At 31.4% G+C, this 20,715-nt stretch overlaps 1 protein-coding gene and 2 pseudogenes across 1 annotated transcript; 1 reads left to right on the top strand and 2 right to left on the bottom strand.

Moving 5' to 3' along the window:
• Positions 1–95: 95 nt before the first annotated feature.
• Positions 96–2,836, top strand: LOC117931698 (annotated as a pseudogene).
• A 1,253-nt stretch (positions 2,837–4,089) lies between these two features.
• LOC117932492 lies at positions 4,090–6,405 on the bottom strand (annotated as a pseudogene).
• Positions 6,406–10,885: 4,480 nt separating this feature from the next.
• On the bottom strand, positions 10,886–11,956 carry LOC117932359 (auxin-responsive protein SAUR36-like). Its single transcript, XM_034853589.1, is given in 2 exon segments — positions 10,886–11,404; positions 11,407–11,956. Coding segments are annotated over 2 exon segments (516 nt in total). The 5' UTR covers positions 11,602–11,956; the 3' UTR covers positions 10,886–11,083.
• Between the last annotated feature and the right edge of the window lie 8,759 nt (positions 11,957–20,715).

Genomic DNA, 20,715 nt, shown 5'->3' with positions numbered 1-20,715 from the left:
TATTTGTCAAATGATTGAACAAACCTTGAGAACTATTTGAATGGGTTTGTGGACATCCTCGACACCCTCTCTATATAAAGCACCCCATTTGTGACTATCAACTCCACACACACCTCTTCGAAAACCCTAACCAGATAAACCCTAATCAAGCCATGGTTGTAGAGCTTCTACTTGTGTCTCTCCTCCTTTCTCCGATTGTCGTCTCCGGCTACAAGTCGGAAGACGTGAAATCATGGTGTAGCCAAACACCCTACCCTCAACCTTGTGAGTATTTTCTGAGCCATAAACCTGACCATTCTCCTATCAAACAAAAGTCCGACTTTCTCAAAATATCGATGCAGCTGGCATTGGAACGTGCCCTTAGGCCGAAAGTAACACCTATTCGCTAGGCTCAAAGTGCCGAAACGAGCTCGAAAAGACTGCATGGAGTGACTGTCTTAAGCTCTATGAGTACACCATTCTTAGGCTTAACAAAACTGTTGATCCCAACACAAAGTGCAGCCAAGTTGACTCTCAAACATGGCTCAGCACTGCCCTAACAAACCTCGAAACCTGCCAAGCCGGGTTCGTCGAGCTCGGTGTCTCGGACTATCTCTTGCCCTTGATGTCCAACAACGTTTCCAAGCTCATCAGCAACACTCTATCACTCAACAAGGTCCCATACACTGAGCCTAGCTACAAAGAGGGGTTCCCAACTTGGGTCAAGCCTGGTGACCGGAAGCTTTTGCAGTCATCTTCTCCGTCTTCACAGGCAAATATCGTGGTGGCAAAGGATGGTTCCGGTGATTACACAACGATAACAGCAGCAGTATCGGCCGCGTCGAAGCGATCGGGGACTGGAAGGTACGTGATATATGTGAAGGCAGGGACATACAATGAGAATATTGAGATTGGAGCTAAATTGAAGAATATCATGCTCTTGGGTGACGGTATCGGAAAGACCATCATCACCGGAAGCAAGAGCGTCGGAGGAGGCTCCACCACCTTCAATTCAGCCACCGTTGGTAAGCATCGAGCTCCTATATCAATCTTTTAGAAATCATATATTCATTTCAAAGAATTATATACTGAGTCTCCTAGAAAATAAATGAGAATAGCGATTTGAAGAATCTACTAAGAGTCTAAAAGTATACTTTATGGAACTGGTATAGAAAAACTAGACAAAGAAAATTAAAAAAGTGTATTATATATGATGAATGAAGTGTTCACATTCAAGGAGACAGTAGTTTGCAAGGCCAACTCGCTAGTGAGTCACCCAGCTGAGTTGTCAACTCAAAACTAAGTCTAAAACACGGTTGGAAATTCTAGGTAGGTCTTTGTAAGCTGTCTAGAAATTCGAACACTGAGCTTCTATTGTTGACAAAAAGGCTTCAGTTGTATGTTAAAAAAAAAGTAATTAATAGCAGAATGTCAAGAGGGTAATAATATTTTCATTGATAAAGTAAATGTTATTAATTTAATAAATACAAAAGACTATAGAATATGTCAAATATTTTCTAATGGCAGCCAATGGGGGTCGAGTTGAATTTGAGTCGAGTCGGTGAGTTTAATGCTGAGATTCTCTAGTAAAAAAGTGCTTTACGTCACACACAGAAACGTCCAGACAAATAAGGTCAACCAGCTAAGGGACGATGCATCACATGGCTTACCGTTTATGGGACCATAGTTTGATGGTCCTGGACCCTAAAACCCTATTGGATAAGTCCAAAATCTGTACAATTTTTATACGTAGACCCGGTCCACCAACAGAACAAGTCATACAAATTGATGTGTCTGATTTGATTAGTTAAACTAGACAACAGAGATTGCTTGTGTCGATCAAACATTGTCCTAACTACCATTAATTTTTTCAATTTCTTGAATTCCTTATATAGCATGGAGTGAAACTGACAAATTCATCCCCTAAAACTTTAAACCTTTGACCCTAAAACCGCTTGTTTGAACTTTCAGCTGCGGTTGGAGATGGATTCATCGGTCGAGGGCTGAACGATCCGCAACACTGCCGGAGCAGCAAAGCAACAGGCAGTGGCTCTCCGGTCGGGGTCCGATCTCTCGGTGTTCTACCAGTGGCAGCTTGAAGGGTACCAAGACACTCTCTACGTCCACTCCGAGAGGCAATTCTACAGAGAATGTGACATCTACGGAACAGTAGATTTCATTTTCGGCAATGCTGCAGTTGTGCTACAAAACTGTAACATTTATCCCCGCAACCCTCCCAACAAGACTAACACAATCACTGCCCAAGGAAGGACCGATCCCAACCAAATACCGGAATTTCAATCCACAATTGTAAGGTACTCTGCTGCCTCAGACCTTAAATCGGTCCAAAGCTCGTGAAGACATACCTTGGACGTCCATGGAAGGAGTACTCACGGACCGTCTTCATGAAGACGTACCTCGATAGCCTAATCAACCCTGCAGGGTGGATGGAATGGAGTGGTAACTTTGCCCTAAAGACACTATACTATGGTGAATACATGAACACCGGTCCTGGTTCATCGACATCGAATAGGGTAAATTGGGGCTGGTTACCATGTTATAACAAGTTCATCGGAAGCGTCAAAGTTCACCGTTGGAAACTTCATCGCAGGCAACTCTGGTTGCCGGCAACCAACGTGCCTTTCACCTCCGGCCTTTGAATTGCTCCATTTCAATCATAAGGGATCATTCATGAGAAAAATAAGTTGGTGGGGTGTCCCAACAATTAATACCCTAGAAGAATAATTGGAAAATATATTGTATCAATCTATGTACCATAATGCAACTCCAAATGGGTTGTCATTATTCTTTGTTGATTGTTCTAAGCATAATATCTAATGAAATTATTTTATTATAATCTTCTTTTTTTTATTTTTAAAGGTCATACCATTTTCACGACGGAGCATGATATATATGAAAAAATCCAAATAAATTTGGTCTTGGCATTTTAGTTAAGATGGCAACATCATTGACTATGTCTATGTATTTTATATTTTGGGTCCAAATATCAACTTTATAAACTTAAAGTGACATAGAATTAAATCTAGAAGAGAGAAAAATTCAAACACGGGTAGAGAAACTTGTGTATTAATTTGCTTACGTAAATCCATTCATAATCCAATGATTTAATATTAGGTTGGGGCCTCTCGGGAACTTGACAAGAGTGTGAACATATGAGGATGGATGAAATTAGAATATTATTAATGAAATATGATGACCTATAAAACAGTTTGGAGATGGCAAATTTTCAAATTGGTTGAAAGTGTCAAGGAAAGTGCTGAGACAGAGAGAGCGAGAGAGAGAGAGAGAGAGAGAGACTCTTGGTACCTTGACAAGAGTGTGAACATATATGAGGATGGATGAAAATTAGAATATTATTAATGAAATATGATGACCTATAAAACAGTTTGGAGATGGGAAATTTTCAAATTGGTAGAAAGTGTCAAGTGCTGAGAGAGAGAGAGGAGAGAGAGAAAGAGAGAGCCTCTTGGAAACTTGACAAGAGTGTGAACATATGAGGATGGATGAAATATGATGACCTATAAAACAGTTTGGAGATGGGACATTTTCAATTGGTAGAAAGTGTCAAGGAAAGTGCTGACACAGAGAGAGAGAGAGAGAGAGAGAGAGAGAGAGAGGTTTTGAGGCTTGAGGTTAAAGCCCCAACTGTGGTACCTTGGTAGCTTGGACTGGGCCTGGTAGGGGGCCTTTATTTGGGCCCTTAGACCTTAAATATTACCTTGGGGGCTTCGTTTGTTGGGCTTGAGTGGTCTATTGAGTTAGTCCTTAGAATGTTCACTACTTGATTACCATGAAAAATGAGAAAGAAAAAAATATTGAAATTTGAAGAAATAAAAAATAAAAAAGAAGGTGCGAGAAAAGTTTACTAAAACAATAGTATATAGTACTCATTAAAGAAGGAAGACGTGGGTGTTGTTTGGACAGCATTAATGGGGAATATGAATGAGCAGCCCTTTTGAAGAGGATATATATCAAGATTAGAATAGGGAAGCAGCCACTTTATACTAGAAAGATGAGCCATGCATTCACCTTTTTCTGCACTGCCATATTAATTAATGTATTAACTTTCAAAGTAGATAACGCAGAAGCTGTCACTATGAACAATAACAACACCAAAACATTGAGGGATAACCCTACACTTTTACTCCATTCAATAATATTCCAGAAAACCAATCAACCCCATGATGACATCTCATTCTCTCTCCACCATCTTCTCAACCTGCATCATAATATTCATCATGTTAAGATGAAAATGGAAATGGGAAATTTGAAACATGAGGAAAATTTTGAAGGATTTACCTAGTGCTCGACGTAAAAATGAGAGAAGAACGACGACAATGGCGAGGCCGGCTAACACCCCTACGATGATTGCTACTGTTTTTCCGACTTGGTCCTGGTTGGAGGGGAATCTATACCAGCACAAAAGGAAAAGGAATGGGAATTAGTACTGTGGATAAAGATTGACAAGATACTAACCAATGCTCCCACTACCACAATTTGTTTGTCAATTCTTTAGTTCAAGTAGGTGTTTGCAGATGAAGTTTGCTTTTACTATTTGATGAGAAATAAAAGATGGGGATGGTCTAAGATTTGCATTTTGTGTTGGTGGCTTTGGGATGGTTGTTCTAAGATTCCATCTTTTCTTTTCCCTTTTTCCTACATTTTCTTGGCCACCAAACAAGCTTAAAAATAATTGATGGCTTGGTGCAAATCACTTTGTTGAAGTGTGGAATTAATTGGCCTACTCTTGTTGATGGTTTAATTATTAAGTTGAGTGAAGCAACACTTTCTGGATTCATCAAACAGTTGGTCTCGATATGATTGAAAACAAAAGAAAGAAAAGAAAGAAAAGAGAGACAAGATAAAGGAAGAGAGGAATTAATGTCAGCAAAAATGAAGGTGTGCCCAAAAGAAAGTTAAGTAAAGTGCATTACCACCCCCCATGATGCTTTACTTTATAAAAAGATTGCTTGTTGACTCTTAGGGCTTTGAATTTTTTCAAATGGGCTCTCCCTTTTCTATCTCAAAAACTCTGCCCCTCTTTATCAATTCACTATATGCATCAAAACCTGCAAATGCCCTCATATTTTACTCACTCAACAGGAAAAAAACATACCCTTTTTCCCTTTCTTTTTCTTCTCTTAATTTATCATTATCAAGAGGCTTATTTCTGTTTCTTTTTGCTCCTTCTAACCTTGTAAAACATCTATACCCTCACACAGGTGATAGATAGAGAATACCTAAGAGGTTAAGACAGATGTTTAAGGCTAATATGAAAAATTGTTAGGTATGCAACAATGCTGCAGTCTCACAAAAAATGCCTATTAAAATGACTTGTGATAAGTGTGTAAGACCAAAGATAATCCGATATCAATATAAGCCTCGGGATGTGTGAGATGGGTTAAGCCACACTATATACCACAGGATTGAACCACATAAAGACTATTAGCTTGACCTCATTAATAACCAGTTGTTTACAGATGAGATGATTAAACCCTAGATACTAACAAAAAAATTGTATAATAAGGGGAAAAAATGCCCATAACCAATTGATTTTTGGATGAGATATTAAACCGTAGATACTACAAAAATTTTTAAACAAGGGAAGAAATTTTGGGGAGGAGTACCTGAAGAGAAATCATAGTAGCCAGAAGCCCAGTACCTAGCATAGCACTGTGACAAGAACACATCTGATGCAGAAGCTGATCCACACAGATTCTTCAGCTTTCCAACAGCTTCAGCAAGACAAGCAGAGCAATCACCTGAGCTCAAGTCCCCTAAACACTGGGCAAAACCTTCTACTAACCCTGAAACTACTGACTCGAAACCCAGTTGCAGTCTGTAAGTCAGCAAGAACATCGTCCCTTCGCCTATAGAACTCCACATCATTGCTCACACTCTACTACACTTCTTGTACATAAGGCTCGTATCCAGCCTCCCAAGAAGTCCACATGCTCATACCTCACGTAACAGCCTTCCAGCTGCAAACCAGCCCCATAGGAGTACGGACAAACCAGACTTATTTGGCTAACTGCACTCTCAATACACCTTGAGCAGTCAGTCGTCTTCAAGTCGCCTCTGCACTGATACAAACCATACACGGCACTCTCCGTTGAGGTTGAGCTGCCATTTCCCATGGCGAAGCTATTGTAAGAGGTCTGAGGGGCAGAGCTCACAACTGAGGCCAGTAAAGAATTGAGGTGCCTTCAAAGGCTGAGTTTGGTTGTACTTTTCTTGGAACAGCCTGCGTAGATGAAGATGTGGGAGTCGACGAGGCGGCCATGGCTGTTGAGGGAGGAGAAGATGAAGAGAAGAGAGTAAAGTCTGAGTGCAAAGATGAAGATATTGTCAGTAGAGTGTGGTTGAAGGCTTCTCAACATTTTCTTCTTTAGCCTTCTCATCCAATTTTTTTTTTCTCTTGCTTGATTTTGGGTTTGGTTGGGCTTCTTTTTTAAAAAAAGAGTTTTCATTGGAGCCTTCCCAAAGAAGAAAGGGCCCAGTTGGTCATCAATGGCCTACTTGTGTGTGTGTGTGGATTATTATACCATCTTTTCTAAAAGTAGTACTTTCACTCGAGAATATTGTCATAAATATGAACAAACACCATTCCTTTTTAACCATGGTGAGGATCTGTGGGTTTATGGCCTTCAAATGATTTGGATTGTAAAGATGGTCAATGGACCTTTTTGTATCTGAGCCCAGCCCAATGTTAACTGGGCTAAGGAGACCAGCCCATGAAATAGGTGGACTAGAAAGGCTTGAATTTTGCGGTGCACGCACTGAGTGGGGTGGATCCACCCATGATTATATTGTTTAATACTTTCATCTTCATCCAAGGGAGAATATGGCAATGGAAATGAAAATGATTTTCTAAAATATCTTCTTTTTTTTTTCAAAATAAAAAGTCACATATATTTCTTTTTGTTACCGTTGAAAATGTTATTGTTCGTTCCTCTCTAAATAATTTAACAAAATAATTTTCTATTTCACAAGAAGGAGGTTTTCCTTACGGAAGCAACACGATCTTAAGCAATTTTTGAAAAACCGTGTATGAAGTTGACGTATCCTTACCCTTACCTTACTTGACATAAGACTAAGGAAGTTAGGAACTTTTGATGAAAGAGGCAATGAGGAAAGAATTGTGACTTTTCATAGCCATAATATGACAAAACTCCTTATAATTATTAAACAACTTAAAATCAATTATTTTCATTCTTTTCTCTTTCCTCATAATTTCATAAATACTTCAATTGAATTCTTAATTTTAATTGTAATTTCAATTTCAATTATTTCCTTTTCCTTTTTTTTCCTCCATTTCATTTTCTTAGAATTTAGTAAACACCCCATAAGGAGGTTTTCCTTACGGAAGCAACACAATCTTAAGCAAATTTTGAAAAACCATATATGAAATTGACGTACCCTTACCCTTACCTTACTCGATATAAGGTCGAGAAGTTAGGAACTTTTGACAAAAAAGGCGGCGAGGAACTAAACTCTGAAGAACGATGACTTTTCATAGTCGTAATATGATCAAACTCTTTATAATTATTAAATAACTTAAAATCAATTATTTTCATTTTTTTCTCTTTCCTCATAATTTCATAAATATTTCAATTGAATTCTTAATTTTATTCTAATTTCAATTTCAATTATTTCCTTTTCCTTTTTTTTCCTCCATTTCATTTTCTTATAATTTAGTAAACATCCCATAACAAGGTTTTCCTCACGAAAGCAATGCAATCTAAGCAATTTTTGAAAAAAATATGTATGAAGTTAACTTACCCTTACGCTTACCTTACTCGACATAAAGTCGAGAAGTTAGGAACTTTTGACAAAAAAGGCGGTGAGGAACTAAACTCTAAACGATGACTTTTCATAATTGTAATATGATCAAACTCTTTATAATTATTAAATAACTTAAATCAATCATTTTCATTATTTTCTCTTTCCTCGTAATTCATAAACATTTCAATCCAAATTCTTAATTTTAATTCTAATTTCAATTTCAATTATTTTCTTTGCCTTTTTTTTTCCTTTTCCTCCATGCCATTTTCTTAGAATTTAGTAAACACCCCATAAGGTAATGAAACTCAAGGCAAGTTTAAATTTGGGTTCATCCAAACAAAGCCTAAACAATGAATGGTTGTGGACTCCTTCAAGTTTCAACTTCTCAAAATTTGAAGTGGCCCTCCTTTTCACAAGCCATCACTTGCACATCTTGATTGAGCAAAGACATCCCCAAATGGCATATCGGAAAGATAATTATCTCTTCGCCATTATTCCATGGAAGATGACACATTCTTTCCAAGCTCCAAACTCATCAAATTATCCTAACCACCCAATTAAATAAAACATTAATATACCACACCACCTTCCTAGTTCACACAACCCCCCACCAGCCCAACCCTCTTTTCTAGGGCATAGTGGTGAAGGCTTGGCATGCGAGTCGATATTTCCTTCAAATGAAACCAAGTCCATAAGGTATGAAAATGGTTTTTTTTTTTTTTTTTCCCTTGTTTGTAATGGGTCCAATATAGAGCAACTTGTTATATTAGTTTTGTCCGATCTGTGTTGGGTGTTTATTTGTTTTTAATTAATTTTAAATAGAACTTAAAACTAAATGTTATTTAATAGTATTAAGTATTAGATAGTTTGTTTTTATAATATTTTATATCTGTTAAACATTAAAAATGAAAGAAAAACTAATATAGTACTTTTTTCCATTTAGGAAAAATTGATAGTGTTTTGTTTTTTTGGCTTAATATAAAAAGTTAAAATATTTTGCTTTTTATATTCGGTTAAAAGTACCATATTAATATCAATCAAAATAAATAAACTAAACCTATTAATAACAATTTCACTTCAATTATCTTAATTGATATTTATATGTTAATTTTACCTTAATAAAAAAAATCAAATATTTTGATAATTTTTATTTAATTAAGAAACGCACCACCTAAAATCGTTTTTTATATTTATATAATTATTATTCAAAATATTCTCTAAAAGATAATTAAAATATATTATCAAAAAAAAAAACCCTATTTTTAAAACAAATTGGTAAATGTTATTTTCTATCAAAAATTATTAAATACATTTTCAATCTTGAAAAGTCAAGTTTTTTTTTTAAGTATAGAAAATTATTCTTAAAAATATTTTTTGACAAACTCTTTTTAATTTAAAATAATTTTAATTATTTTTCTTCTCTTGTCCTTTCTCTCTCTATTTTCTAGGCTACACATTTTTCCACTTATTTTCCCCCAACAAACATGGAAAGTTTCGTGAAGGTTTTTCCATGTATGTATACAAGAGAGTCGTGTTTGACCAACTAAAGCCATGGATTGTGGGGTGGGTTTGGGCATATCCAAATCGTACATTTTTTTAAGAGAGGGGGTTACATTCTACATTGTACATCAATAATGAGGTAAGGGAGGTTGAAGAAGAAGTGTCATTTTCCTCCCATCCAAACACTTTTCCAACAAGCAGAGAATTGATTGGTTGCAGCCTTGCAGGAATAGAACTTTTCTTTGCTTTCCAATTTTAATGATGAAAAGGGTTAAAGGCACTCTCCTCATCCTTTAAAATTATTTACTTGAACTTAGATTCCACTCTCACCATCTTATCAAATTATTAAATTATTTAATATTTTTTCAGTGGAATATCTTCAATTTTGTTTTCATAAATGGGAATAAGATGGAGGAAGAAATTATTCAAAGGAAAAAAAAGAAATAAAATATTAAAAGATCCAACTTATTTGGTTTTCGGAAAGTTTGAAGAAAAACAAGAGATAAGTAAAATAATGAGAAAATATATAGAAAAAGAAAAAAATAAATTTAAAGATAATAAATTATTTTTAAATATTATTTATCAATTTAAAATTTTTATATAAAAATCAAATAATTTAAAAATATAAAAAAAAAATTGCTAATTTTAATTATATTTTTATATTTTATATTTTTTTTATATTGAACTTTAAATATTATAGGGATAATTTATATTAAATTCATAACAAATAGAAAACAAAATTGAGTGAAGATACGAGAAAGAAAGGTAGATAAGTAAAATGATAATTTTAATTCATGTTTAAAATTTTATATAATTTTATTTTTAAAATTTACCTTTGGTATAAGGAAAAAATAAAAATATTTTGAGTTCTGAAGTATTCACCTTCATTTATATTCATTTTTTTTAATATTTTATTTTTATTTTCTTTAATTAAGCAAACAAAATAAATATTTTATTATGAAACATGACTCTTTTGGACAAAAACTTTAACACTTTAGGATAAAAAATTAATGATATAAAAATGTTAAAATAAAGTTCAATGCATGAAAATTATTTTTTCAAATATGGGTATCCCATTATTTAATTTTTTTAATAATTTTAATAAAATATTTTTATTGAGAGTAGGGGTGATAGGGTATGTACCACATCAAGATCCCAAAATTGAACCATTCACACCTTCAACAATCACTAGTGGTGGGTGGGGACTCCCTCTATTCACATATAGGAGTGATTCCCATCATAGATTCTCCACTACCACCACCATTTATGCCCGATTAAGACCCTTGTGGTCACCATGACTATTGCACACACATCTTCAACTATATCATAAAGTTTAACATTACTCAACTTTAAATTAAATTTAGAAAAAAAAAATCAATTTAAATAATTTTAATTCAATACTTCTCATTGGTTTAAAAAAACCTAATAGATGAACAATAAAATTAACATTAAAACTACGTGTATTTAAATAAAATTAATCTCTTAATAGTGGATTTGGGAGTTATTTTAGAAAGTATTTATAATATTTATAATATTTGAATAATGAAAAATTTTAAATATTAAAAATATTAAAAAAAAATTCTATAATTACTATCAAACAGATTCTAATCTTATCGCTAATCAATTTATTAACGGCGAGGGTTCAAGAAAAAATCTTTACATATACTCACAACTAGTGTTACATCATGTATTAAAAAGAGAAAATGAAAATAAAATAAATATCAAGAAAAAAAGGCTAAAACAAGATTACTAGCGAATCAATATCTTAATAATAAGTTTATCATCATCATCATCATCGTCAATAATGGCAACCAGCTGAGTAGTGCCGCCTCCACGTCATTTTTCGGCAGCCCTGACAGGCGGCGATCCTCGTCTGCACGCTCTCGAACTCCGATATCCGGCAAGGTATGGTGATGCCACCTGGGTGCTGAAACCCATACTCCTCCTCGGATTCTCTCAGCAACTCACCAAACAATGGGTGGTTGAAGTATATCACCGGCACAAGGACTCGCTGGAAGTCGCCGTCTTTTTGACCCACGTACACCGCCAGATGACCTTTCGGAACCGTCGCCGCTGGCATCTCCTTACCCACCGGAAGGTAACCGGAGAAACAAGCCGGACCCGGGTTCAACGAACATATCCTCTTGGCTTTGGTTTGAGACGTTGACCCCAGTTGCAGAGGCGAGAAATGGTCTTGGTCTTGCCGGTCGATTGCCCGAGACGGTGGTACCCAGATGGGTTTCGGCTTCGCCGGAAAAACCATCCGCAGAACTTGACGACCCGTTTTCCTAGTTTGAAGCCCCTGATCTTTCTCATGGTGTAAGTCTTTGGTGCGAGAGAAAAGTTCAGAAACTATAAATTACCAGAATTTTCAAAAGAAATGAAAAGGTATTTGGCTCAGGAGAAAGGCCATGGATCTGCAACAGACATGGTGAGACGGAAGAGAGTGAGACAGACTTCAGAGAGAGAGGTGGGATGTTGGACATGTTGCTGATCACTAGGTTCGCAGAAGAAGTATCTCATGAAGATGTAATAAATAAAGTAAGCCACACCTTTTTGTCTTAAACCCTTTCTCTCCGTCAACACTTAACGTTGGCAGTGGAGGTGGCGTAGGTTGCGGCTATCGCGGCGGTGGCGGTGGAAGAGGAGAATATTGTGAGAGTTGAAACAAAGAGGAAGGTAGAGAGATTTATAGCGAGACACACGGCTGTGATTTGGTCGGCACGCGTTGGAGACTTAGAACAGTATACGATCAAATAAGTCAAGGTCAGCCGAAGTAACGGCCAGATGCGAGTTCCTGCGAAGATGAGTAGCCTGCCATTACAATTCTTATCTAATTAAAACAAACCATAAAGGAATAATTTCATCCGTACACATAGAATACTTTCTCAAATGGGCGGAAGAAAAATATGTCATCTACATCTCTTGAAATAGAAAAAGGTTGGAATTATTTAATTATTTGGAATATTTTTAATAAAAATATTTTAATTTCCTTTAAAGATATTGACTTTTATAGATATGAAATTATATTAATTTATTTTCTAGAATTTACAACGATTTTCAAAAATTATTCCCTAAAATAGGAATTTCAAATTAGATTATTCCTAAACTAGTTTCTATGTTAAAATATTTTTAAATATATTATTTAGTCTGAATTTAAAACAAAAAAACAAAAAAAAATCAATTTTGAAAACAGTCGGCAGCGTGCTTCGTGGAATCCTGGCTTGCATTTGGAGTGAGAGAAAATGGTTTCAAAGTAGAAAATTAGAGAGATTTCGGAGAAACTCTACGCCTAACGACGTATACTTTTCAAATACGTGACAAAGCGTCAAAAGACCAAAAGGCTAGTCTCCGATAATTATCGTACTGCACGAATATAGTAATCTTCTGCAACCTCCTTCTTTCTGCTGACACGTGGCTCCCATTTTCCAAACAAAATGAATAATTAAATGCAGTGGGACCCGCATCTATCTAAACGGACGAGGGGTTATCCGCGTAACATCCATATTTACTATATAAATAATAAATATAATAAATATTCCAAACCGTTACGTGTCTCCACGAGCATAAACATTTGACTTTAAATTCAGAATGGTGTGGACCATTCTTCAGTGCACCTGAATAACACTCTATAAAATCTCCTTCAATAAATCAATTAATCAAAATGAACTCCGGCACCTTTGACCTTAAATACTCATTTCCGTACATGTCGTACAAGCCCCGTACGACGTCGTCTACAAACGGTGCTGAAAAATATGTGGGCCCAGGTGATGCCAATTTCCAAAAGTGGTAGGCCCAGCCCACTTTTTCCCGGAAGGAGACCATGGGCTGTCCTTTATTCTTTTCCCCAACCGGCCAGAAAAATGAAAATATGAAAAAGCTTTTGAAAATAAATAAAACAGAAGACAAATAAAATCAAATCAATGTTTTTGTTGTTTTCAGAGGCTTCAATTTCCAAGTCCCAGCATGAAATCTAGTGATTCGGGTTAGTACAAAACACCCAAAATTTTGCTTTGAAAATCAAAATCTTTGACATTGGAAGGAAAACCGAAAGCAGAAAAATGGGGACCAAAAGGACAGATGTATGGCGTGTGGATGATGGAGGTTGGCGTTTGGTACAAAATTGGCAACTACTAGCACCATAGATTGTGGTGGAACTTTAAAAACATTTTATATTGAATTATCTTTATTTGACTAACCCATTTGTTGGGCCCAAAAAAATAATTAAATTAATTTATTTAAGTTATCATATCACAACTTTTAACATTCATTGGTTAAAACAACAATAATACAATGATATAAAGTGGAGTCTCTTAAAAGTGGAAGAAATATTAATTTAATATCAATAAAAAAATTTTAAGGTTAAATACATTTTAACTTCTCAATCTGGGACGGATTTTACGCTTTATCTCCCATATTTAAAACTCAAGACTTTGTTTCCTAAATTTGTTAAAATGCACATTTATTACCCAAGTTCAATATTGTTAGTTGTATGTAAAAATTACACATAGTCATGTAAAGATCTCTCTAAAATAAAAATTCAGAACTGGTAATTATTATATTTAAGAAATTTCACTTTAAGATTAACAATTTAAAATTGATTTTACTTAATATTATACTAATATTCAAATTAAAGTACAAAAATGATCAATTTTTTTTATATATAATTTTATGGAAGGTTTGTGATTGAGGGCAAAATGTCGGGTTTTAAATATGATAAGGTAAAATGTAAAACAAGGGATTTAACCCTAAAAATTATGCATGGCACAAATAATCAAATATATTTATTTTTTATTATTTGAATTGTTCAACTATTTACTAATGAAATTATTAAAGTCAAGCTTACTTTTTCTTTTTAATCCTTTTCTCAGACATTTCAAGATGGAGATAAAATTCAATATGCCAACCAATTGAGCTACCAGTTGAAAACTTTGATTCCAATACTTGGTTGACACTAGTAACCCACATCCAAGCTACTTTTTCAATTGTTTCAAACCTAGCTTTTGAAATGTGGACAAACAAATTATGTGTAGAGCATATATGCATATGACCTATTAAAGTGAGCAAAGCTAAACAAATCTTGACAAAAGTGACAATGAGATAGTGATTTTAATTTTTAATTTACCATGTTGTGGAAAAAGTGTATTGGCATGGGTGAGAAGTGGAAAACACAAAGGGCACAAGGACACAAGGACAATATATGGGATATGTTGGTCCCCCTAAAAGGTGGGGTCATGGGTTTTATTTTTTTATTTTTATCTATTATTATTAACTCTATCTTCACTTTAAGCATAAAGTGAGATTGTGATAATCTCTTTTTGTTTGTGGGGGATGGGGGTATTAATACATTCTACTTTGTAAAGATGTTATTGTTTATATAATTTAAAATTTATTATATAATACAGAATTTATAAAAGATAATATTTTAAGGCTATATTTGGTTGACGAGATAAGATAAGATATTTATATCTTATTATATCATATTTCATTTTATAAGTGATGAAAAATAAGGTTCAAGTTACATTATAAATAGAACTATGAATATGTGAATCCTTCTTTTCTTATCGCACAAAAGTTGACCTTCCTTTTTACGGAGGAAAATTAGAAAAACTTTGTAAAATGACTTTTTCAAAAATGAAAAGCATATGTTTCTTTTGTATTCAAAGAGAAAAAAAATTATTATTTAATAGTGACAGTTTCTATGTAGTTTTAAAACTCTTAGAAATTGTTCTTCTTATTTTTTTCATTTGTTGGGTTGGGTCAACTCTCTTGGGCACTCAAACTTAACTCCAATAATAAGAAATGCATATTCTAAAATATGATTTTTAATGAGATATGATATCCTTAAATATTAAATCCAATGAATATGATATCCTAAGATAACATATCCAATATGTTATGTTTTTTTATATCTATTTTGTAGAATGAATAAAAAATAAAATTGAATATAGATTATTTTTTAATGTATAAAATAAAAATTATATTATATTCCAATATTTTTTATTTAAAAAAATATAAAATTTCTCTTAAATTTAAAAATATTCATGATTAATATATTTAAACTTTAGAAATAATTTTTTTTATTATTCAATTCAATTTATAAAATAAGTAATATAAAAATTAAAATTTTGATAAAAATAAATAAATATATTATTCAAAATTAATTCTCAATTGTTGTAGGGAATAAATTTTTAGGAAAAAATTTCTAACTTATTTTATAGGAATGCACATTTATATACAAAATAAAAATTTTCAAAATATTCTCTGTTTTTAAATTATTATTTATAAAACTTTATAAAAATAACTAAAAATACTATTTTTATTTTAATAACAAATTCTAAGAAAACTATTTATATTTTCTAAATTATAAAACAACCCCTTAATTTCTTGCTTTTAATTTTGAGTTATTTGATTAAAAAGGTCATTAAATACTCAAATTTGGAAATGTAACTTTTCACCTTTTAATTCTTTTTATTTGCAAAAACGCTCTCATGTATATATATTTAGGTAAAAATAACTTTTTCCTTTAAAATTTATATGTAAATAAATTAAATGATTAAAGATGTTTATATTAAAAATTGATTAATTTTCAAGTCAAAATATAAGAGAGGTTAGATTTATAAATTTTAGATTATTTAATCTCTTTTATACAAAAAAAAAAAAAATGGACGATAAATTAAAATCAGGATTAAAATAAAATTGTTCATATAATCAAAATTTTATAGAATATGCAAGATCTTATAGTGTGAACTAAACAATACCTCCAATATGACATTATTCTTTTATAAAATATTTTATATATTAATATATTATTATAATATTATATTTTTTTATAAAATAAAAAGGGTTATTAAAAATATCCGACAAAGTAAATATAAGAAAGTAGATAGAGAAATATAAGGAAGAATCGAAAACATCAAACAAAGTAAAGACTTGTAATTCGAGGTGTAGATATAAATAATAAGGGAAATATGAGATGTTTGGAGAACTTAATAATTGTATTATTATACATGGACATAGGCATAGCTAATCCAATCAAGTTAAAACCTTATATATTTTTATATGAATTGTTTTTATTTTTATGTCATTAAACTAACATCTTTGTATTAAAGCTTTGACATAGCAAATCAATGTCAAAGTTTTGGTTCAACATTTTTGAAAGAACCAAAAATGGCCTTAAAATGGATCAAGGAAAAAAAAAAAAAAAAAGCCACCAGATTCAATCTAGTAATCAAATGCAAATCCAAACATAGTCTTGAAATGGATTTAAGAGTGTGTTTGGAAGTACTTCTAGAAAGCATTTATAATATTTATAACACTTGAATGATAAAATTTTTTAAATATTATAAACATTTTTTAGAATCATTATCAAACGGACTCTTATAATGCGTTTAACAATAATTTTAGGAAGTGTTTTTAAAATTTTTTGTATTCCATATATTAGAAATATTTTCTAAAATCATCGTAAAACATGCTGTAAAATATTTTTAATTTTTACTAAACAAGCATTACTTAAATGATGTTATTATGATGTAAACGATGGTTGAGAAATCAATTTTTTTTTTTCACTTTAATCATTGTGCTTAGGCTTCTATTGAAGTTGAAGAAATATGAATATGGCTAGGGTTTAATCATTGTACTTAGCTTTCCATTGAAGTGGAAGGAATATGAGTATGATTAGGCTTGCATTATAGACCAAGAACCATGAAATTAATGATCAAGAGAGAAAGATACACTACCAACTGTAGCAGTTGGGGGGGTTTTGAAATCTACTTCACTTTTAATGATTAGGTGAATACCACCACCTCACTCCATGACTAATCATTATAATCAATATACCATTATTGGAAAATCAAAGCCAATACACCAATCCCACTTGGCAAAATTTCACAAAATAAAAATGTAGTTTGAGTATGTGATGTGGCCTGTGGGATGATTCCAAATGTTGATTAGCTAAATGCCACGTCATGCATGGTCATCCATGAGATCAAAATTTCATACTATTTAAAAAATTAATTATATAAATATGTAAAATAATTAAAAATAAGATATTAGATATATAAATTATTTTTAAAAATATATAAAATATTTTAAAATTTAAATAAATTTTATTTTATAAAATATTAGAGGAAAGTGTTTTCCAAACACCATTTGTAGATATTTATTGTGATATAACGTCGCAATCATTTGTACCAAAACCTGTACCTGCCATCCCTGACCAAGAGGCGCCGTCCAAAGGCTTTATAAAATTAATTTATTATGTGTCCATTTTTATTATAAAGTTTTTTTTTTAATTAATTTGTGAGCTCATCCGCCATTGACTACAAAATTAAGGTAGCCTACATTTGTTTTTCATCTTCAAATAAAATATAGTACATTTCCTTGGTCGACACAATGTGGTTGAGGTTCGAACCTAATGAAGGGAAAAACAAATGTGATTAAATTCTAATATAAATTTTTTGACAATAATAATAATAATAATAATAATAATAATATTGTTTATATGTTTTTGAGACTAGCGTGGAAGGCATGCTTTTTTATTATAATCACATGTTGAGTTTACTTTAAGAATTCACATTGATATGGTTGACCTTCCTTTTTTTTTCTTCCCTCCCTCTTTCTATTTGAATGTATTCCCTATCTCCAATGTAAAAAGGAATATAAATGTGAAATTTTGACCCAAAATTTTGGGACTTGAGGATTCTTGATGCAAAAATCAAAATAAAAGGTGTCCAATCCAACTTTTGCATTGGCTCAAATGCTTGGATGATTAATTTTTTTATACTAATTAATTAAATTTATTATTGTAATAATAATTTTATTAATATTTATTTATTTAGTTAGTTCATTGTTTACTATCTTGTTTTTCATAGAAATGTATATTTGACCCAAAAGATCTAGAACTCGATGGTAAATGTCATGTCAAAATAAAAAAAAAATCTTCTTGAATAGAGCATATTGGGAAATAATATTGAGTTTCCTAAATGATTGATAATGTTAAATGTCGTAAAATATTTGATAGCTACACCACCCACAAAATTTTAAAAACCTAAAGGAGTGCAAGTCATATATTCCACAAAACATCATTCTTGATCATTTTTAAGTTTGAATATAAGTCATCACAGTCAACATAGAGCGTTGACCCGATCAAAGCTAAAAAATGAGTTGTTTCTTTGCTCCTTGAGGGAGTTGAGAACCCCAAACCAAAAGGTTGGCCGGCACCCACCTTACCAATGGGGCAAATTTGCCCTTCTTAATTGTTCTAATATATATATATATATATATATATATATATTATATATATATATATATATATATATATATATATATTAAAAAGTTTGCATATACATGAAATATTAAATCAATATTTTAAACAATAAATTAATTATAATTATTTTATAATTAAATAAAAAATTTCATTTAATTAAGTAGCAAAAAGTTTTTAATATCATTAATATATTAATTAAATATTAAAAATTTTATATATTAGAATCAAATATCATAATATTATTATTGAATAATATTTTATATAATTTAATAATCAATATACACTTATATATATATAAATTTATTTAACAAAACAACTTTAAAATATCTATTATACTTCTAATTTCATTTATAAAAACTTTGTTTTACATTTTCACAAGTTTTGATCAATTTTAGGTCAATCGATATTATATATATATAATTACTGATATTTTTATCCTAAGTCAAAGACCATAAACGTTTGACCTATCATTATCATTGATCGATTAATTTTCAAACAAGATGTTGAAAATCCAATTCAATACTTTATTGTAAAAATTGGATAAAAAAATCTCTCATTTTAAGTTTAATTTAATTTAATTTTCTACATTTTTATTTAATTATGCACGACCTTCCTTAGTAATCACCCAAGAAAGTTGATGACAGATGGGTTCAACTCATAGCCATTAATTACATTTAACTTGACATCGTGCCTTTGAAATAAGGCTATGAAAATTGAAAGACTCTTCCAAAATCGAAATCAAGACCCTTCTAGCGAATTGCATTCAAATGAGACAATTCCAATTCCTGAACGATATTTCTTCCTTGAATTAATTATGAATACGATGGATAGTGATGCTAACCATTTACAAATCACAAAAGTTGGAATCCATAGCTTTCTGTGATCACGATGGGAGATAAGGAGACAGTCATGCATCATATCATTTTATTAAGGTCTATTGGCATTGGTTCCCAATTTTTAAATTGTTAGTTTACAAATTGTGACATATAATCTTATAATAATGTGATTTAAAAACGGTTTTTTGGTTTTTAAAAATAAAAAAACTGTTTTTAAAATTTTTGTAATACTGTTTGACCATTGTTTTTTTAAAAACAGTTTTTAAAAATAAAGTGAAATAGAAAACATTTTTTTATATAATAAATAAAAGTTTTTTTATCAATTTTATTTTTCTTTAAAGGAAAACATGGTCCACTTCTACTATGTTTTTTTTGAAACTTGTTTTTAAAAACAAGTTTTAGAAAACATGGTCAAGCCCTAAATTTCTCATTTCTCGTTTTTCTGAAAAAAAAAAAAAATTAAGTCATTTTCATAAGTTGTTAAGAGTACAAAGTAAACTTGTCCATGGGCTTAGATCCAATATGCCCATAAGGCTTATTGCTTTTGGGGCCTACCAAGAAATGATGGCCCATTTAGAGACATTTACAGCCCATCCCAATTAACCCTGTTTTTTTTAGCATTTCTCCTCTTTAAGTAATAGCATCTGAAAAATTAAAAGCTAATTGACTCCGAGTTGGATCAAGTTAAGTGAAACTTAATATTTAATGTATTTGGAAAAAACTTAATATTTATTACTTAATAATTTAAGTCGACTTATATAATTTTAAGTTGTTGTTAAAATTTATTACTTATTTTTTACTTTAAGTATTAATATTGTTCGATAAAATTAACCTTAAATTTATTTAAGTTACTAAATTGATATATTTATCCCCATTAATTATAATTAATATTTATTAATAAAATTTTTATTATGAATTATGAATGTGAAGTCATAGTTATTAAATATATTCTCATTAGATATGGATAGATAAGAGAAAAAAAAAAAAAAACTGGAATTAAAAATAAATTAATTATTTTAGTACTTAAAGTTATTCTAACTTTAAGCTGTGATAATAAGTTATTTTATTAAATATGCTTAAATTTATTTTAAGTTATTAAGTTGGTTTATCAAATATTTTTTTAGTTTATGTTTGGTCATAGGAAATTTTGAAAGAAAGAAAGTAGAGAGAAAAATAAAAATAAAATAAAAAGAAAAAAAAAGATTTAAATTTAATAAATTAATTTTATATATTACTTTAAACTCATTTTATTTATTTTTGTTTTCCATATAAAGATTAAATATTCTAAAAACATCAAAATTTTAAAGCAATTTTAATTATATATGA

This window comes from Vitis riparia, chromosome 15, assembly GCF_004353265.1.
Source record: "Vitis riparia cultivar Riparia Gloire de Montpellier isolate 1030 chromosome 15, EGFV_Vit.rip_1.0, whole genome shotgun sequence".
Classification (NCBI taxonomy): Eukaryota; Viridiplantae; Streptophyta; class Magnoliopsida; order Vitales; family Vitaceae; genus Vitis; species Vitis riparia.
This window is presented reverse-complemented; position numbering and strand designations above follow the sequence as displayed.